Source organism: Photinus pyralis, unplaced genomic scaffold (assembly GCF_008802855.1).
Source record: "Photinus pyralis isolate 1611_PpyrPB1 unplaced genomic scaffold, Ppyr1.3 Ppyr1.4_LG1, whole genome shotgun sequence".
In the NCBI taxonomy this organism is placed as follows: Eukaryota; Metazoa; Arthropoda; class Insecta; order Coleoptera; family Lampyridae; genus Photinus; species Photinus pyralis.
This window is the reverse complement of record NW_022170249.1, coordinates 60,573,031-60,595,602: the sequence shown is the minus strand read 5'-3', so window position 1 is coordinate 60,595,602 and position 22,572 is coordinate 60,573,031. Positions and strand designations below refer to the sequence as shown.

Genomic DNA, 22,572 nt, shown 5'->3' with positions numbered 1-22,572 from the left:
TGAATAATGAATATTTGAAGTTTTTGAAAAATAATCGATAAACAAAAAAGTGAGTTTTTCTTTATTAATTTTGTTCTATATTTCACAATAAGATATTTTGAATTATAATACATCCCTAAATATGCCAGTTTAAACATATTTCCGCGTTTATTTATAAAAATACATTTTAGATCCAAGATGGATTCCAAAAGAACGGAGAAACATGTCTAGAAGAATGGCCTCCTTGTTATAGGACTTTTTTGTCATTATTGCAACAGTTATACAACAATTGTGCATTTTAAACGACTGTTGTACGTACGATGCGTACAGGCGCATACGTATAAACGTTTATAAAACTATTTTGTAACTGCTGTTCTGTAAATGTTAAAACATGCAACATAAACAGGGACGTATTAGTTAATAGTTTTCGTACGTCTTAGATATACATTAAACGATTAAATTGTCAAAAAGGTACATCCGTTTAAGAGTGCATTCGAAGTTTCCAATGCGATAAAACAATACCGTCGTCATTTACTAAACAAATTTTTCAATGATGGCTGATTGCAGTCCTGGATTATATCAATCGCATATGCTGAGTGTTAGTAGAATGTAGTTGTCATATAAATGGTATTTCGAAGGCATCTACATAACAAATTTATTTTTTTGGTAATACGGTAGAGCGCCTATAAAGCTTTTAACGAAGATGTATGTTCTATAACGTGTCGGATAGAGCATAACAATCCCCAACTAAACCAATGTTTTCTTTAACTGTCGCGTAAAGGTCTTTTTACGTAGGTAATCGACTAGCAGAATGCCCTTTGCATCCCAGAAAACTGACGCCATCACCTTCCCGACCGACGCAACCGTCTTCGCCTTCTTCGGAGCCGGTTCGCCTCTCTTAGGCCACTGCTTTGACTGTTGCTTTGTTTCGGGAGTGTAGTGGTGAATCCAGGTTTCGTCCATAGTAACAAAACGACGCATAAAGTCCACTCGATTCTTCCGCAACAGGCTCAAACCGTCCTCGGACTTGAGCGCCCGAACACGTTTTTGATCCGGCGTCAGCAAGCGCGGCACCCATCGCGCACAAAGCTTTTTCATGTGAAATTCGTGATGCAATACATGATGCACCCTCTCCGTCGAAATGCCCACACTATCAGCTAACTCACGCACCTTTATACGCCGGTCTCTCATTACCAAATCGTGGAGTTTGACGATGATTTCTGGAGTAACAGCGGAAATTGGAGCTCCAGGCCGCGGCGCGTCGGCTAAGCTCGTTCTGCCCATTTTGAACTCGCTCACCCACTTGCGAACTGTTTCGTACGAAGGGGTAGAATCACCCAACGTAACTGATGTCCTTTCGTGAATCTCCTTCGCCGACATCGTCTCCAAATAGAAGAAATATATCACACTCCGAATTCCAATTTTATTCATTTTTAAATAAAGGTCGAAACGCTGTCATTCAAACGACTGCCAAAACAAAACAAATGATTCCACATGCTTGATATTTTACATAAGTACTTCACAAAGATGTACCTTTAAACTGGCGCCACTAGATGGCGCTCTGATCATTTGAACATTACGAAACAGGGTAGATATCAAACGACCCTCGTAAAAGCAACCAACACGAGAGTGATAATGAAGCGGATAATGAATGTGACGATGTATAAAGTGGTAGTTGTAACGTTTCTTCTTTATAAGTTCTATTACATAGTTTGTTTTGTTATGATTTAAGAATAAGTTTTAAGAATGCGGTTTGTGTACATGAAACTTTAATTTTTTTGTTAAGTTGTTATGAGTTAGTCATAGTCATATGTCTCTTGAAATATGTTTCTTTGTTGGAAACATACAGCTTTAATGTGTTGCGGTGTTTGATATTGACAAATATTATAAACTTCAATTAGAATCGTATTTATTTTTTAAACTGGTACTCTACATTACGCATATTAAGATACTCCTACATTGGTAGGTTTAAATGTAATTTTTGGGTTAAATATAATTTGACCACGCCTAAGCAAACCTATAGGTACAAAAGTTAACAAAGGATAATCACCAAAAAGATATCAAGTTGTTACATAAACATATGGTTTTAATGCGCAGGTTAATGTTATAATAACAGAGTATTAAAATGTAGCTTTCTATAAGTACGTATGTAGTTTTAGTTATTTTATTTAACTAACATAGCGTGTGAAGTAAAGGGAAAAAATATACAGGGTGACAATTTGAAAACTTACCACCCCCCATATCTTAGTAAATAAACGAGATATTTAAAAAAATCAAAATCCGTTTCGGTAATTCCGAGGGGGAATCACAATGACATAGTTGGCGACGCACCCCCTCCAACCCCCGGCGCCCCAGCCACCCCAACTTTTAAATCTTAAATAGTGACCCCCCATTTGTGATACGTCGTTGGAAAGCTCTGAAAAAATGCTTTCCAACCATACCAAATAGCATTACATTTAGGTTAGTAATTATCGTGCAAATCAAAAAATAAACTAATATGATACATTTGAAATCTGTCGTATTTAAAACGCAACCGGCGAACATAGACGAACTAAGACAGAGAATAATTCAAGAATGTCGAAATATTGCAAAACCAACATTTGAAAAGGTTCGACAAGAGTTTGAGAATAGATTATAACTGGCGATCAAAAATGAGTTGCTGTCGAGTCGGCTTTGGAAGTTCAAGTTAAATACGATTTTCCATGTTTATTTTTTGATTTGCACGATAATTACTAACCTAAATGTAATGCTATTTGGTATGGTTGGAAAGCATTTTTTCAGAGCTTTCCAATGACGTATCACACATGGGGAGTCACTATTTAAGATTTAAAAGTTGGGGTGGCTAGGGCGCAGGGGGTGTGAGGGGGTGCGTCGCCAACTATGTCATTGTGATTCCCCCTCCGAATTACCGAAACGGATTTTGATTTTTTTAAATATCTCGTTTATTTACTAAGATATGGGGGGTGGTAAGTTTTCAAATTGTCACCCTGTATATCATTATTGTATTCGACAGCAACTAACTTACATTTAATATTTGCTATTGAATATAAGCTTACCAATTCAGTATTCATATGTTCGTTGCTCTTAAAAATATTTAAATATGAAGTATAGGTATGTCGAAAACGTTACGCAAAGATTTAATCGCATTTCCAGCAATGTATGGTGTTCCCTCATTTAAAACTACATATTTCATAGCAACCACCTGATTATCTTTAGTTAAAAACCATTTATTGCATTTATCCGCAACTAAAACGAAATGAGTAAATTCTATTTTATGGAAAAAGTCGTCACCATTTCTGCACTTTAAAGTTGGAAAGTTCGTTATGCCGTTGTAATCTAACGAACTCGTTTCACATTGTATAATTTCACTCATTCTTTTTGCTACTTGAGCCAGAGGAAAGTTACCATTCCTTAGCAGGTTTTTTGATTTGATATAGTCGATTTTCATAAGGATAAGAATTGAAACTTGACAAAACACCAAATCTCTTAACTTCATCCACCAAATGTGTTAAATTATGAACGTTACTACTCATATAATCTTCACCATAGAAATCACGGAAATATTCCACATATGAGCTCAGTAGAACGTTAGCCAGATCAAAAAATTTGGAATACACATTTGATGAACATATAGTTACTGCACAAAAAAATTTTAGAAAATGACCGTATACATCTGAGGGTAGCATATCTACTAATATAACAACTCCTAAATAATATAAAAACGCGCGATATTCGGTACCTTTCCAGTAGCACAAAACATCAAGACCTCGTACAGATCTATGAATTTCTGAAGGCATTTTACAATTCTCCACCCCAACAGACATCTCTTCGTAATGCCCAAGTCGATCAAATTTAAAGAATCTCCAACAGGGAAGGTTTCTATCATATCTATGGGCAATGATGTCAATGGTGTGTCTTGCTTGTGGTGACTTCCATATATTTTTGCTCGGAAGCCTGCGTCTGTACGTTTCTCACACCCTGTTCTTGGGAAGTAGACCGTGTGAGATATATAGGAGTATTCCCCTACAGTGGTACATTTAGGACACCCGTGCTTACCATTGAAGTTGTTAATACCTAAACAAATGATACTATGCCATATAATAAAAAACGCGATACTAAACATACCTTTAATAAAAGCTCTTGCAGGTGAGTCACAAATGAAGCTTCGCACTTTCAGGGATATTGTTACATTATTAATAATGATTCCTTCAGCAAGTAGAACTTTTGCTTCTTCTACAAAAGGTTGAAGATAAGCCGCCAAATCCGATGGTTTCCCTTTTCCACAGTAAATGCCAATTACCATAGGTTTTAAATCAGGAAATTCGTGAATGTTAAAAAGAATAGGCCAACACTCATTTCTACTGCTTTTAAATATTGGTAAGCCATCCATATTAACATTACAAGAAATTGATTTAGGGACGTACCACGTACTTCATCTTAGAACTTAGACTTATTTCAAAGCCGTGATGCCAGTAGTTACCTTCGCCAACTTTTGCTACAACTACCGTTTGTTGAGTTTTCAAAAGTGTTCTTGGATCTTGAGGGAGCATGTTTGGAAATCGATCGTTGATGTTTTTAAATAATGATCTGAGAGTCATATGAGGCACATTAAAAGACACTGCCCAAGATTTTATGGCGCTTCTAAATTGAGAATTTTTTTCCAATTCCAGCGTGTTAGAATACATTTCTTCATCTGGTTCTAAATCTCCTAGCCAGTCATGATCAACAATCTCCTCTGCTGATGTATTTTGTTTGTCAAATAGGTCGACATCTTTTAACTGCCCGTATAATTTGAGTGATGCGTACTATTATTTACAATGGCATTGTTTGCACTTTCACTAGTATCTGAATCACGTATATCACTGTCATTAGGTAAAACACAATTAGAGTATTCACCTTTGGTACTGATTATATTTTTATAACACTGATATACTTTCCTTCGAAAAGCACCACTTCTTTTCACACTTTTCCATTTATTAATTCCTTTTAACTGTGACATAACTGCACTCCACTCCTTTGTGTACAAACTTCATTTGCAACTAAATGAAAATGGCGTAGGGTAACAGGGGGTAAGAGTGCGCATTTTTTGCTCAAATAATTATAAATTAATTAGTAGGGTATAAAAAGTCAAAAAAATTTTGTAAAAATATTATTTACAGTTTTGGCTTACAAATAAACAAAGGAAAAGTCAACTAAAATCTATAAATTCTTATCAAGAAATAATTTTAAAAAATGATGCAAATGCGCACTCTTAGACCACTTGTTGGTCAAAGAGTGCGCACACCAGCCTGTTAAGAGTACGCATGCTTATAAACACACATCGCACTGAAATTCACCAGTTGTATACGCTGTACAAACTTCGTGCCACCATTCTAAACAAAGGGTACACTGAATCAGATCTAATTCAGGTGGGTCAGAATAGGTATCGCCACAGCCTGGACAAATTCCAGCATCTTCCTCAACTTGGTTTTTGTTTGTGGAATTCTCATTGTTCTTTTTTTGACTTTTGCTTTTTGATGAGTTACTTTTTGGGTTTTCTTTATTATTCTTTGCAGTCGTTGTGTTTTTCGGCTTGTTCTTATTTTCAGTTTCTTCGCACAAAATTTTCCTTTTTGTTGTTTTGGGAATCTTTCTGGTAACTCGTTTTTCGTTGCAGTTTTCGACCTCTTCTTTATATGGTGTGCTAGTTAATATCTCTGATTTTTTTCCTTTACTTGCTTTCTTTTCTCTATTGCATTTTGGGATTGGAATAATTTTTTCTATCTGATCTTCCTCAACTGCTTTTTCAATCTCTATTGCTCTACAACTATTTTCATCATTACCACCTTTGTTTTCGTTTCCATCTTCTGCATGAACTACACTGTCAGGTTATATTTCACCATTTGTATTAAGTTCAGTATTTTCTTGACAGGAAATAGCAATATCCGGATTGTTAGCAGATGCTAAAACAACAGGATAATTTGGTTTTGCACTAAGCAACATATTTCTTATTTCTGAATCTTCAAATGATATGGAAACATTTTCAATAATATTTATCTGTTTATCTGGTGATATTGCTGATGAAACTGCAGGTGACACTGCATCATTAGGATCCACTACTTCATTCAAGGTCTCATTGATTGGACGTTCGGTTACTGTTGCTCCCATGAAGTCCTCTTCAGAAAATACCTCAGGGTTGAAGGGGTAAATGCCAGTACATGAAAATGCTTTATGTGCTTTTTCTAAGTTGGCAATTCGATTATATGCAGCGCCAAATAATGACGACACCTGGTAAATCGTAATGGGTCTTCCTGGATGATTGACATGCCATTTGTCAACTTCAACACTGTAGCTAGTTTTCAGTGGCTGAAAAAAGCAAACATCCAAAGGCTGCAGCTTATGGCTGCTATGCGGCGGAAGGCTCAGTAGATGTATCCCGTTTTCTCTGCAGAACAAAATTGCTTCCAAGCTTATATGTGAACTATGATTATCGAGAGTTAGCAAAACATGATTTGATTCTAGTGAAGCTTTGGCAGATGATTTGAAGTGCTTAAGCCACTTTAGGAATAAATCGGTATTAATAAAGCCGGAATCTGATACCATCAATATCGATCCTGCAGGAGCGCCATCAAGCAGTTCTTGTTTCTCTCTTTTTCTTGGAAAGATTAATGCGGGAGGTATATAATGACCTGCTGCACTGACACAGCACACAGCTGTAACTAAAGTACCTGCAATAAAAAAAAGTTTTTAATGGTAATATTATTGACTTTAAAAGAAATAGTTCACCCACCTCTTTCCGCGGAAACAATTTTTCCAACAGATTTCTTCCCTTTGCTAGTTAGTACTTTGGGCATTTTATTCGGAACCGTGAGAAGCCCGGTTTCATCCATGTTATAAATTTGAGCTCGTTCAAATTTATGGGTTGTAATTAAACTTTTAAGATTGTCAAAAAATCTCCCGACTTGCACTTTGTTAAAACCCGCCGCCCTGGCAAGACTAGTTTTTTCAGGTTGCCTAAGTGTAAGTCCGTGACGCTTCTTGAAGGCTATAATCCAGTCTTTTCCTGCAATTTTTTTACTTTTGTTAAAACGGTGATGAAGTTGTTTTCTTTCAGCATACACATATGCAGCAAATTGTAATTGTTTTTGTGAAATGCCATAAAACATAGAATCTAATTTGCGGATGTGGTTAGCCAGTTCTTTTTCCTGTTCTGCGCTAAATACTGCAGTAAATCTGCCAAGGGATTTAGGAACTGTCCCACATTTTAGTCGTTTTCGGAGAGTTGACTCCGGTATTCCCAAGGTCTCTGCGATATGCCGCTTACTTTCTCCGTTGGCAATCCTCTCTCTAATAGATTGTAGAATATTTTCGGTGAAAACTAGTTTTCTTTCACTTTTCCTTTTGTATTTACCCATTTAAAACTAGAAAGAAATACGTATAAATTACTAGTCGTCCAAGAGTACGCATTCTCAAACTGCGCACTCTTTGGATGCGCACTGGTGCGGACTCTAAGGGTGCGGCCACAACGGCGCACCGCACAGCGCACCGCACTAAGCCTATACCATAGTATCGCCTCTGCCTCGCACAGAGCATTGCCGACAAGTGTCCACGTTGGCGCACAGCGCACAGTACGTTTTCCGTAGTAATTTGTTTTTACTTTTAAACATGGCCTCATCATCGTCAGATGAGGATGATATTTTATTAGATTCTAACTTAACAAAGTGGTATTTAATTAAAAATAAACCAAGGATGTCAGTACACCCTCTAAATAAAAAACGAAGTTACTTTGGAGAATTCCATCACCTTTACAAGGATTTAAGAAAAGATGGTCGACGTTTTTTCGAGTACATGCGAATGAATATTAAGACATTTGATTATGTATTAAGTAAAATAGAGAATAAAGTAAACCTATCTTGGAAGAACTGTCATGCGCTCAACCAATAGCAGTTGAAGAAAGGTTAATGCTAACACTGCGGTAAGTTTTATAAAATGTTTTATTAGTAATAACATTGCTATTAGCAAAAACTTTAAACATTATATTTAACTTCATATTATTTATACATTTTTCCTTTCCACCTTTGTATTTCTATTGATCCCAATTTGCGTTATTGGTAGAAAAGGGTTGCTGGGACGAGATGTCACGTTGGTGATGATTATCGGGAATGATGTTTCGTTCGGAACTATCATGATAGGACTGAGTAGAAGTAGAGGTATGCCAAGTATGTCCAGAAATTTCGTTGTTCGATAACTGCATGTTCTGTTCAGAGTTTTCATGTAAATACCGAGGTTGCAGTGTCAATAAAGTAGGTGTCGTAGGTGATGGTACAGAAGAAACATCAATGTTTAATAACTGAATCTTCTGTTGAGACTTTTCCTGAACACGACGAACAGGATTAGATCGTGGCAAAGTATGTGACGTAAATGAGGGTCCAGGAGGAACCTCATTGCTTAATAACTGAATGCTCCGTTGAGAATTTTCATAAACATGATGCTGAACAGGAGTGAAACTTTGCGAAGAATGTGGCCTATTGGATGGTCCAGGAATTTCTTCCTCCAGTAATTTCATAACTGCTATGCGAAACTTTATTTTTTGCCTAGGGTTGAATACTCTTACATACGGAAGTAAACTGTTAAAAAATGATTCGTCTTCATCCATTTCCTTTTTGAACCGATTTTCCTCCCTTTTTTTTAAGTAAGCAATTTTTTCTTGTTCTGCCTTTAATAAACCTTCCCCGATTGTATCAGTTATTTTTCCTACTTTTTGGGTTTTCATCTTTTTGGGTAATGCAGTAGCCGAAGGTGAAAGTGGAGTCGATGAGCGAGAAATTTGTGCCGAATGGGGTGTGGTAGGCTGTGATTCTACCTCGCTGGTAAATTCGTCTGTGCTGTTTGCTACGTGGTCCACCTCAGTTTCTTCAAAAGTCTCAGTTTCAATTGTATCAAAATTTCCTGTAGATTGCCTAGGTAAACATTGATCTTTTAAAAAAAGGAGTGACTGAAAATATGGCCAATCCGAATGTTCACTGTCATCGTCTTCAACTCCATCCCCTGAACGCTTCGATGGCATTTCTAGCAGTTTCTTTTTAAAAGTTTCCCTGAGACGTTTCCAGTGTGATTTTGCAAGCGTAACTGAAAAGAGAAAAAAAAATATGTTATTAGTATTAACCTTCAGTTGTTCTGTTAAAATTTCTTTTATAAAAAATCTTGTAAAAATAGATACATTTCTACTTACAATTACTTGTAAAGAAAAACATATTCTCACGACAAGCTTTTATATCACATAAAATAAAAACACCCTGTACATATATATATTTTTTTTTCTTTCAGATATTTCTCCACTGGTATTTCATTTAGAAGCTTAGCTTTCTCATTTCGAATGGGTAAAACTACAGTAGCAAATAATATTGTTTCGGAAATTTCAGAACACATTTGGATCTCTTTATATGAAATTCATATGCCTGTTCCATCTCAAGAAGATTTTAGAAAAATAGCAATAGACTTCTACGAAATTTGGAACTTTCCCAACTGTGTTGGAGCGCTAGACGGTAAACACATCCGTATGCATTGCCCAAATAATTCTGGATCAATGTATTTTAATTATAAAGGTTTCTTTTCCATTGTACTTCAAGCACTTGTTGATGCAAACTACAAGTTTATCAATATTGACGTTGGCGGTTATGGCAAACAGAGCGATGGTGGTACATTTCAAGCTTCTGCTTTATATAAAAAATTGACCACACAAACCCTTAATTTGCCTGGAGATACAGCTTTTCCAAATTCCGATTTAATTATGCCACATGTAATAATAGCCGACGAAGCATACCCACTAATGAAGCATTTACTTAAACCATATAGAAAACAAGAATTAAATGCAGATAAGGAATATTTTAATAAACGTTTGTCCCGTGCGAGACGAACTGTGGAATGTGCCTTTGGAATTCTGAGATCAAAATGGCAAATTTTAGATAAACCTATATTGACCCATCCTGGACATGCAGATAACATTATTAAGGCAATTTGCATTTTACATAATGTAATTATTGATAAAGAAGGAATAGAACATAATTTGAAAGAAACTCAATTTGTCTTTCAAAACGAAAATAGACAAGCACCCGCAGGAAGACTTAATAATGAAGCAAAAGTAGTACGAGATAATTTTAAAGCTTATTTATGTAATAATCCGTAAAACTTAATATGTACCATCCTTTTTATAAATAAATAAACTTATATTTACCTGTTGTATTGCATTCCTCAGCCACCTCTTTCCACAACTTCGATAATAATATCGAATTATGATGATTTCTACTATTTTTGCTCCAGATCGCCTCCCTGGTAAACACACTGGTAATTAATTTATCCTTATCCATCCCGCTAATAATTTTTAAAACAAAACAAACGACCATGTGCGAGGCTCCGAAAAATACTAAGCTCAATTTACTGTGCGATGCACCTATGTACAAGGGCGATGCGAAGCGAGGGGCGGTGCGCCGGTATGGCCGCACGCATTGAATTCAATAGTTAAATTTGCTTAGCACACGGATGCTAAGGTACAATGCTAAGTGCGGTGCGATGTGCGGTGCTTCGTTATGGCCGCCCACTTAGCCGACATGGCATGCAAAAATAATTTAATTATTTGAAACTCCCGCGTTAATCAACGCGCTATGATTGGCCACAACATGTATACCTATTGAAATAGCAACATAACCTAAGAAATGGAAGAAACTGTTATTTTACTGTAAATATCAATTTCTTTCAAATAAAAAGTAACAAAAATTACATCAAAACACTAAGGAATAATAAACTTACCACAGCAGCTACCGTTTTCACAATATAAAACTAATATTTTTACCCGGGATAGACGTTATCACAAAGCAAATATTGGTTGTACTAGCCGGTAATATAAACTAATTATAGGTTATTAAATTTTGATTCGTACTCTTAACCGACGCGTACTCTTAGCCCACCGTACCCTATACACGATACTCGCCAACTAAAATGTTTTATAAGAGTGTCACAAAACACAATTTTGCGTCATAGAACAGATTAGCACTATAACTATTTTATAAATGTCCTATTACTATCTTCCTTTCAAGTATAAAATAATTTTATAGCAGCTGCGCTCAAGCAAAATAAGATATCTGCAACAATTTAATTTCATTGAAAACAATAATAAAACAGTTTTATACTTGCTCTCACGAATAGCTAAAAAAATGTTTTATAAGTGTATCAGTTATGACAAATAAGTTTTAAAAGTGGCTACGAAATAGTATATTAAGATACAAGTGTATAATCAAGTCTTTAAAGCACGCGCAACGAGTTTAAGGGCACGACGCAAAGCGGAGTGCCTTTAACGTTGCAAGTGTTTTAAAGACCAATTATACACGTGTATCTTATAGTATTTTTTATTATACCTGCAGTATAATTTAAAAATAGGAAATTCAATGAAGTCATATTGACGTTATACTCGAATACATGTCTAATTAAGTGGGCTGGGTGTTCGTAATTTCACGATTGCCATGGAAATGTCACTTGACGTTTGCTTATAAAAATTGTCGTCTTTGTGAATAAAACGATTTCCGTTGAAAAAGATAATACACCGTCCATTAAATCGCTTGTTGTAAAATCTAAACAAACGTTGGTAGGTGTAAAATCTCAATCCAGTAAAGTCTATTATCAAGCATATGAAAAGTTGTTTCCATGGATGAATAGGAAGTTACTTACGAATAAAGTCTTAAATGCATCCATAATGCTGGCATATACAGGGTGATTCCTATAGTACCTGCCACCGTTTGGGAGCGTATAGGGGGTGCCTAGGGGAGTATTTTGATATAGGACACTTGGGGACGGAAATCTAAAATAAGGGCGCCAGAACCAAATTTATCTTCTGGAATTTCACGCCTGTATGTAGGCAACCCAACCGACCGACGTTTCGCGCGGAGCGATGCAGAGCGAGTTAGCGCGAGGAAGCGACATGGGAGGGAAGGAGGGAAAACGACAGTCAAAAGCAATAACGTTTACAAGTGTTCAACGTGGCCACCGTTGTTCTCAATGCACTTCCTACATCTAGCCAACTATTATTATACTATTGCCATAGTGTTTATTCACTTGATACGCGTCGTTGCAGACGGGATTTCGTGGGTTTAAACAAAATTCTGATCAAGTGTCAGCCACACATCGCCGCCTGAGATCGCTCCGTGTGCACCGCCGGCCGTTGGGTTGCCTACCTACAGGCGCGAAATTCCAGAAGGTAAATTTGGCTCTGGCACCCTTATTTTAGATTTCCGACCCCAAGTGTCCTATATCAAAATACTCCCCTACGCACCACCTACACGCTCCCAAACGGTGGCAGGTACTATAGGAATCACCCTGTATGAAGGAAATGTCAAAGGTATTTAAATCTTCTATCTTTTGGTGCATTCATTCAAAACTTCACCTATTGCTGGGACTAAAAAGTGGAACAGATTTGGAAGCATACCCTAAATTACGCGCGTTTGTAAAAGCTTCAACCAAAGGATAGGTACAAGCCAAAGAAATGTTTGCATTTACAGAAAGCGACTTAGGAAGATTTTTTATTTCACCCAGATGACAGTTTCAAAAGTCATACTTGAAGTATCGTTACTTAGCAACTTTAAAGCACGTGTGTTTTAATAGCTATTTGTGTATTAAGAGCGCAAAATGATATATTGTCGATTGAAAGAGACAGTTGACGCGCGACGAAGGAGCGCGGCAATCTCTTGAAATCGACAATCAATTTGCGCTCGAATTACACACAAGGTTTTTTCTACAATCGAGCAGTTCACATATTTCCAGAAATTTAAATTTTTCACTCAAATCATTTTAATCTTATGCCCAAATGAAAGATGTCATTTACTCGTTGTCATTGGATACTCTGAGCCATGCATATTTGATTTATAGTTAATAATTGGGAGAGCGAGCGTTTTTTCTATTTTGTCGCTTATAAGCGACAAAGTGACATTCCTCGAAAATTATGACGTTTGCGTTGTCAAATACGAGCGCAAATGCCTACTTTGGATATCGATTGTAGAAAAAGGCCTTTTTTCGCACGCATTTGAGTGTTTAAAACGGGGATTGTGATTCAGGTATAATAAAAAAGCTTTTATAGAATCAATTTGTTCTATACACCAAAATGTATAAGATTGCTGCGTAAACGTTTACAGAACCACGAAATACTAACTCCCTAGAACGTTGTATAATATTGTTCTAAGAACGTTCTTATAACAAGTAAAAAAACAATGTTGCTCCGAACAGCAAAATAGAAACTTTATCCGCCATTACAAAACAAAATTGCTCTTCGGGAGCCACAATACAATGTTAATAAAACAAAATAGTTATTTTATTTTAGAATTATAGAACAACTTTGTTAGTTGGGAGGTATTCACAGATTGTTATGCAGGGGAAGCTGGATAAATTCATGATGCCTTACTGTTCCGTAGATCAGACCTAAGCAAAGGTAAAAAGTTTCACATTATGTACATGTAATGTAGGGGAGACTGGTGTCAATAGTAACAGGATGCAAAAGTAACAGCGCCGATTATACCGCCATCTTTGAAAAATTGCATGGATTGTGGCAATCGGTTTGTGAGCAAGTAGGGGGGGGGGATAAAAACGCATATATGTGCACTTTTAAAATATGTTACCAAATCCCATCATTACATGTTCATTCAGTTAAAGGATCAATAGGTTAGTTTTGTGAAACAAGAACCGCACATGCCGTGGGTGAATTATAACCTCTTCAACTCGTGTTGGTGTCGATTGTAACACAACAAACGGTGTTGATTGTAACATGTTACAACTGACACCTACATTTTTTATGCTCTTTCTTACCTGCTTTGATTAAAATTTTCGTCAGTATAGTTATTTTGGTTACGTCTTTCAGTAATCAAACGTTCACATCATGGTCAAACCCAGACCTAGGAAAACGGAGAGAGGGATTATTCCGCAAACTATATATGATGAGGCTGCAAAAGAGCTGATCGATGAGAACCGCTCAATCAGGAGCGTGGCAAAAAATTATGGTATGTGGTTGAACAATCAATTGTTCAATAGAACCACGTCCCTTTAACTGGTTATGTAAGGTCCTTGCGACAAAATGAAAAACGCCGGGTTGGCTATAATCCTCATAACCGTGTGTTTGATGAAGAACGGGAGAAGCAGCTTGTATAATATTGCAAAACTTCTGTTGACTTATATTTTGATTTAACCACCAAAGATTTAAGGAAGCTGGCTTTTCAGTTTGCCACTATGAATAATCTGAAGTTTCCTGAAAAATGGAAAGAATCGGAGCTCGCTAGTGAAGATTGGCTTATCGCATTTATGAGAAGAAATTCGAGTCTCACACTGCGTACACCACAAGCTACCAGCCTAAACAGAGCTATGAATTTCAACAAGGTAAATTTTTTGATAACCTGGCTTCTGTGATGGACCGATTTCATTTTGAACCTCAAAATATATACTTCTTCAAGTAACGGTATGATTATAATATATTTAAAAAAAAATTAAGTGGATGAATTGCTACAGGTACCTGCAGAAATTGAAGCTAAACTCGAATTAATAAGAAACAGGTTACTTTCACGTGGCCAAACTTTGCAGCCTTTTTTAGTGTTTTCTGGCCCGTTTCATAACCCCACAGCGTTTTACGTGAGGATTAATAATTTATTAATACAACTTGAGTCGGCTATTAAAGCTTTAGATTGTGTTTTTAAAACTTTTTATGCGTTAAATCTAAAATATCCAGCAGAAAGCTCCCATGTATGGTTATACATACAAAACTATATATATGATATCTCAGACGATACAATTATAAGTAGCGTAGAAGCTGTGAACGCAGACATTCAAGCGTGTATGAAAACATAAGAACATTTCCATTTTCAGATTTGTGTTTTTTTTTATTTTCACAAATTGTTGAAATCATACCAACTTGTTACCTCTGTTTAAATAATTTTAAATTGCTGATAAGTCATTATAAATTAATACATAAGTTTACTAATGCCAGTCATTATGTTTGTTATGAAAATGAGTATGTTAGAAAGTTTTCATCACTTAATTCATTTAGAAAACATGTAAATATTCATAAAAGTTCTAGTTACCTAACCACTTCTATCACACCAACAGTAACATATTGCCAAGATACTGCAACTGATACTGCCAACATAGCAGAACCTACACAATCGGATAGTATTTTTGAATCTCAGCACCATACCAAAACTACAGAACATATTGATACCGTTGATAAGTTCATTAGTTCAACGAACTAATTAAGACTCAAGCTGGAAAATTTATTTCCGAAATATATAGTCGAGGTTCTTTACCGCGTAACGAAACACAATATATGATAGATGATTTCCGCGATTTCTTCTTGCTTCCTGTGTCCATAATACGACATGAACTTGAATCTAACTTTCAAAAGGACACTGTTATTAACATGTGTACTCCTTTAGAAAAAATGTTTGAAAATTTAAACTCAGAACATATGCGTTTTAAATTTTTAGAAGAAACTGGAAAATTTATAAAACTACAAGAAGTCGTAGTCGGTCAACATATGCAACTAAATTCACAAGAAATTATGCAATCAAAAAACTTAACATATCAGTTTGTCTCAATGCGTAGTATGTTAAAATTTTTTTTTTAATTGAGTGGTGTTTATAATTCGTGTTTAAATAATTTTAACAGCTTTTGTTCTTCTCACGCCGTTTTATCTAACGTGGTGCAAGGAGAAAATCAAAAACATTGAATAATAATAAAATTATTCTTCCTTTGTTAGTATATTTTGATGAATTTGAAGTTGGAAACGCACTTGGTTCTCATTCAGGTATCCATAAATTAGGGGCTGTCTGTATACTATAGTATTCCAATAGTTCCATTCAAACACCAATCAGAGTTAACTAATGTATTTAAGTAAATTTGGATCAAAAGTAATATTTTCTAAGCTTGTTGAAGAAATAATTTTTTTAGAGAATAACGGAATAACAATTCCCATAAACGGTGTGGAAATCAATATATTTTTTAAGTTACTATTAATTCAAGGAGACAATCTCGGTCTAAATACTATTCTTGGATTTTCACAAAGTTTTAGTTCTAACTACTTTTGTCGTTTTTGCAAAACAAATAAAAAAACGTCATTAAGGCAAACAAATTTGGACACGTCTTTGTTACGAACTAGAGAAAGCTATCGTACAGACCTTGTAAATTCTAATTTTTCTCTAAGTGGAATTAAAGAAGACAGCATATTTAATAAAATTCCATCATACCATGTTACGGGAAATTATTCAATAGATATAATGCACGATTTATTGGAAGGAGTGCAAATACGAAATATCATTTATTTTATACCAGTTGATAATCGTGGATAAATTTTTTAGTTTGGATGTGTTAAATTCAAAAATTCAATTTTTTGCTTTTGGTTTTCAGTCTTAAGAATAAGCCTCCTTTAATTAAATTTGAACAATTAAATTTACAAAAAGTTAAAATGTCAGCATCAGAAATGCTATGCTTTTATCGATACTTAGGAGGTATGATAGGCGATTTAATACCAATGAATAACAATTATTGGCAATTGTAGTTAAGCTTACGACAAATAATAAAATAATAAGTTATTTCTGCAACTATTTCCACAAATGTCTCTTAAACCTAAGCATCATTTAATGCTTCACTATTCCCACATAATACTTCAAACGGCGACCACCAGTACACCTGTGATCAATGCGTTACGAATCAAAGCACAAACAACTTCATCATTTGCTAATACTATATCAACGAAAAGTAGTATGTTGAATTGTCTATTTTATGTATCTATTGTTTGTCATAGTTTATTGTCTCATTAATTGTTTGTCATATACCTATACTTGACGCTTCCTATACAATATCGATAATTGTCAAAAGGAATTATAAATAAATCTAAATCTAAAACGCGCGTTAATATATCTTTATTGTTGTCTATTAAACACCAATTAAGAGTATGCAATAGGTTTTTGTTAGATAAAGGATTTGAAACAAAGTTTACTATTGGAAAAAGTAACACACTTGACAAAATTGAAGATTGTTCTTTAACTAAGCAAGTTAAATTACTCTTACAAACTAATAATTTTATTAATGATATATCCGAAACAAAATCAATAAATGTGGATGGTATACTATATAAAAAGAGCATCCTAACGTCCTAGCCACTCAGCTTATAGACAATCGCGACGAAATTAGGAGACTAAAACGGTTCAAACCTTCGGACCTGTCAAACAGATTCGATTAATTATTTATGTATGTACTTTGATAGTAGTTAAAGGGCCACCTGAGCCAGACAGTCACATGTCGCGCCAGGCGAAAGTGAGGTTTGCGCGCACGTGTACGAGACGTATAATAGCTATTTTTAGCTTTTAGTTGGTGAGATTTGGTATCGCTATTTTGGACATCTAACCTCGCGCAATTTGGCTGTAGGGAATTTTGATGGCTTTTAGGCACACCGAAATTTGGGTGGCCTATTTTTCTGGATCCAGCTTTCGAAGGTCGGATCCAGCGTAGGAAGAAGCTTACGTTAGTTTTTGATGTGTTGAATACGGCCGTTACTTTACCCGAATTCTCCATTAATTTGGCTGGAAGAAAAAAAAAAAGCACTTGAATCTCACAATCATTTGCGATACGATGTTTAGAAAAATCAGGTGTACGTCGCAAACTCGCTACCTTCTTTCTCCCATTAACTGTAAAAATAGACTTTTGCAATAATTCCTTTTAGTTGCATCTTGTGCGCCGTAAGTGACAGATGTATGTAATGCAAGTGCATTTGCATTTATTTTACACTTACCTAAGCATCGCATCGAAGTTACCTACTGATTTATATTAGGCACATTTGATGATTCTTATTGCTACTAATTGTTCAAATCTTTAAAACCCTAGTACAAGTACCCTTATTACGAAAATCGACACAATTGAGATAAGTATTGCATCATCTTTTATTATACCACGTGATCACTAGTATTACATAAAAGTGCATTCCCAACATTCCATTTCATCAGTATGCATCCAGAGTGTTCTCATTGTGGGTATAATTAAAATTGCGATTGGTTTGTTTGGAAAGTAGCAACTATACCTTCAAATGTGGCCGGTGCAAATAATATAAGTTGAATTTTTCAAAAATTAAGAACTCTTCTATAACGTCGTATTACCTCTCAATTATATCTACGGAAACAATGCTATTTCAGCGCTGTTAATAAAACACAGGTGGTCATCCGTTTTCTCTCATCATAAAAAGAAAATTTTCAACGACTTCTGTCAGTAACGCGTTGAACGCCGAGTGTGAAGGACGTAATAATCCGCATTGTTGTTAAATTTTGTTCCAAAAGAATATTAAGGTGTTCCATTTCATTATTATTTCTTAGCGTCTTGGCCATAGGAAAAGGGCGATTGAAGCACGAATAATTTTGTTATAACAGATCAGGTGGGGAGAAGAAAAGAAATCAATCGGTCCATTTTCTTATTTCCTTTGTCTAAGAGTAATACCTAACCGGGTTTATCCGTTTTGCATCCTTTTAGCAAACTCACTTTATTAGGCACATACCTTTACTATAGGTACCTATACAGAAAATACAACTATGGCTAAGTTTATAATTGAAAGGGAGTTTGTAAAGAACGTTAAACGATTTGGTTTAAGAGGGCGATCTATTCAATTTAGATTAAAACAAATACCTCCTAACGAAAACAGTCTATTATGGATTAAGGGCGCGATTCGGGAGATAGTTAGGTACGCCTGCGATAAGATTTCTGCTGAAGATATGATAGGGTTTACCTTTTGTTCCAAAAAATTTTCGCGCGGAGAGGGATATTTGAAGTTTCAACGTGCCGATTCAGTGCATTTTGATGATATATGGGAACTAATTTCCTCTATCTACCAATCAAATTCCGTGGGGTTGAGTACAGATACGTTTTGTTTGGAAGTGACCATTGTTCGTCCTCCATTAGGTAGAGGAAGAATGGCTAATAATAAATATAGCAGTTTCGAGGAGGAATGCGCTGCGAGACAAGGGATTGTTTGTATTAAAAATGTAGATAATTTATGTTTACCGAGAGCTCTTGTTGTTGCTATAGCTAAAGCAACCGGTGATCCTGACTACCATAATATACGCAAGGACAGAGCGCAAATTCAATACCAAAAAGCAAAACTGTTAATGCAAGAAGCTGAAGTTGAAATAGGAGCAAATGGGGCAGGTTTACTTGAATTACAAAAATTTCAATCGCATCTGAGTAATTTTAAAATTGTAGTTTACAATTACGGGACGAAGTGGCGCGATATACTTTTTGAAGGTGATTCTGACGCATCCCTAAAAATTAATTTACTGTATTGTAATAATCATTACAATGTAATAGCCTCACTCACATCTGCTTTTGTGTGTCGCTATTTTTGTGATAAGTGTCACGTGGGATATAACAATAAATTCGGTCACAGTTGCATTGGTGTTTGTTCCTCTTGCAAACATGCTCCACCCTGTGATCGCGAACAACACATAAAATGCCCCAACTGCAGTAGATATTTTGTTTCTAAAACTTGTTTCAATAAACACAAAGAACTAGCCCCTAAAGAACTTAAAACGGTATGTGAAAAATTGTTTAAGTGTAAAACTTGTTATAAAACAATCCGAGAAGGAATGGAACACACTTGTAACTCGTATTACTGTAAAACCTGCAAGAAAAACCGACCAGATGATCATCTTTGTTATATGCCTGTTGACAGTATCACCCCAAATTTAAGAGATTTTTTATTTATTTTCTACGACCTTGAATGCACTCAAAATAAAAGATTTAGCGACTTTCAAACTTTACACGAACCAAATTTATGTGTTTTTAATCAAAGGTGTGAGATTTGCTTAAATGAACCGCTTGAAAAAATTATTTGTACCAACTGTGCCGTAAGACAGCAGATCTTAAAATTTTCCGATGTTATTGAGAGGCTCGTTTATTATATTTTAGAGATTAGGAAAAGATTCAAACATGTAATTGTTTTGGCTCATAATGGGCAAGCATATGATCATCAATTTATTTTAAATTATATTTTAACAAAAACTGAATTGAAACCCGAATTGATTATGCGTGGGTCTAAAATTATTTCTATGTATATCGATAATGTAACATTTTTGGATTCCTTGAACTATTTTCCAATGGCTCTATCGAAATTACCTAAAGCATTTGGTTTGAATGATAATTTTCGAAAGGGTTATTTCCCTTATCACTTTAATACCCTTGAAAATCAGTATTATACAGGACCTTATCCCGATATTCAGTACTATGGGCCGGACACAATGATGCCGGAAGATAGAGAAAAATTCATTCTTTGGTATAATGAAAACAAAGACAAAGTCTTTGATATGCAAAAAGAAATTGTATCGTACTGCGTATCAGACGTGAATATTCTAACAACGGCTTGTTTAAAATTCAGAGATTTATTAATTCAAGCCGGTAATATCTGTCCATTTTCGGAAGCCTGCACGATTGCCAGTTCATGTAATAAATTGTTTCGCCGAAATTTTTTGAAAGCTGATACCATTGGTCTAATTCCGAGAAATGGCTATCGTTATCGGGATAATCAATCAAAAATAGCAATTGAGTGGTTAATATGGGAGGAAAAAGTCAGAGAAATTAACATCTTGCACGCCGCCAAAGGGAAAGAAATCGTATTAGATGGTTTACCGGTCGATGGGTTTTGTGCTGAAACAAATCAGGTATTTGAAATGATGGGGTGTTTCTACCATGGCTGCGTGAAATGTTTTAAAAACGATCGCGACAAACCTGTATACAATAACAGCGGAGAAACAATGAATTTAAGATATGAAAATACTCGCTCCAAGATAACTCGTTTAAATGAATTAGGGTACGAGGTCATAATGAAGTGGGAATGTGAATTTAAGCAAGATAAAACCCAGGACATTGCTAAGTATGTATTTGAACACCCGCTCATCAATTTCACCCCGTTAAATGTGAGAGATAGCTTTTATGGTGGACGAACTGGAAACATCAAGTCCTACTACAACGTGAAAGAAGGGGAGAAAATAAAGTATATTGATATCTGCTCGTTGTACCCCTGGGTTTGTAAATATGGGAAATTCCCGATCGGACATCCTAAAGTGATCATAGGGGACGACTGCTTAAATCTCGATATTTCCAAAATAGACGCTATCATTAAATGTAAGGTACTACCTCCACAAAATCTATTTCACCCCGTACTTCCGATAAAATTAAATAAAAAATTAATGTTCCCTTTGTGTCTGACGTGTGCCAAAAGTTTCAATCAAGAGGAATGCTGTCACGATGTAGAGGATAGGGCCATTGTGGGCACTTGGGTTTCGGATGAACTTGTGAAAGCTTTAGAAAAGGGGTATGAAATTTTAAAAATTTACGAAGTTTGGGATTATAGAACCGAACAATATAATGGGAAATCAGGGGGATTATTCACAGAAATGATGAACACATTTATTAAAATTAAACAAGAAGCAAGTGGGTGGCCCGCAAATTGTAAAACGTACGAACAAAAAATCGCATATATCGATAAATTTTTGGAAAAAGAAGGGATACGTTTGGATTTTGACAATATTGTTAGTAACCCAGGTTTACGATCACTGGCAAAACTTATTTTAAACTCATTTTTTGGTAAATTTGGACAACGCGAAAATCAACCAAAAACAAAAATTATTAAACAGTCAGCTGATCTGTATTCGCTATTGCTTGATCCGGCAGTTGAAGTTATTGGAATTTTGGCAATTAACGAGGAAACTTTAGTAGTAAATTATCAATACAAAGAAGAGTCATATAGCGCTTTAAGTACTGTTAATGTTTCAATTGCAGCATATGTCACTACGCAAGCCCGTTTAAAATTGTACTCATACATGGAAAAGCTGGGGGAACGGGTACTGTATTTTGATACGGATAGCATCATCTACATCTCACGAGAAGGTGAATATGAACCCGAAACGGGTAACTATCTTGGCGATATGACCAACGAACTGGAGGTTTACGGTCCTGAAAGTTATATCACCGAATTTGCATCAGGCGGACCAAAAAATTATGGTTTTGCGGTTTATTCTCCTACGCAAGATAAACACTTTCAATCGTGTAAGGTCAAAGGGATATCTATTAATCATGAAGTATCAAAATCGGTAAATTTCGAAACAATGAAGAATATGATAATTTACGAAGAGCCTCCACAAAAGATATTGTACAAGAATTTTGAAAGAACCGTAGATCATCAAGTGTTAACTGTTGAAAAAGAGAAGATATTTCGTCCTAATTTATTGAAAAGACGTTTCAGCAAGTACGATTCATATCCTTACGGGTTTAAAAAAGTTAAAAAAGGGGAGGGTGAAGAGGAAAAAACCTCAAAAATCGACATCGTCGAGTAACAACGAATCAGTCATCTCCAGGAATAATGAATGAAAACATCGTCGAATGATGATCAGATCTTGGATAATAGTTTGTACTTAGCATATACTACATTCCTAGTAAATCGATAGGTGTTAAGACTTATTATGTTACCTAAATACCGTTAATTGTATTATGTGTTATAAGAGATATAAAATAAAAGAGAATCAACACGTGAGCGTATATTTTCTTTACATCATG

The 22,572-nt window shown here is 35.5% G+C and overlaps 2 protein-coding genes across 2 annotated transcripts; one reads left to right on the top strand and one right to left on the bottom strand.

Moving 5' to 3' along the window:
• Positions 1-5,847: 5,847 nt before the first annotated feature.
• Positions 5,848-6,848, bottom strand: LOC116164695. The gene is made up of 2 exons (XM_031478901.1): positions 6,749-6,848; positions 5,848-6,686 (listed from the first exon to the last, which is right to left on the bottom strand). The coding sequence occupies exons 1-2, from the start codon at positions 6,846-6,848 to the stop codon at positions 5,848-5,850; spliced, it is 939 nt and encodes a 312-aa protein (XP_031334761.1).
• A 13,410-nt stretch (positions 6,849-20,258) lies between these two features.
• Positions 20,259-22,352, top strand: LOC116164686 (DNA polymerase-like). Its single transcript, XM_031478889.1, has one exon. It carries the CDS (start codon positions 20,259-20,261, stop codon positions 22,350-22,352), a length of 2,094 nt encoding a protein of 697 aa, XP_031334749.1.
• The last annotated feature ends 220 nt before the right edge of the window (positions 22,353-22,572 follow it).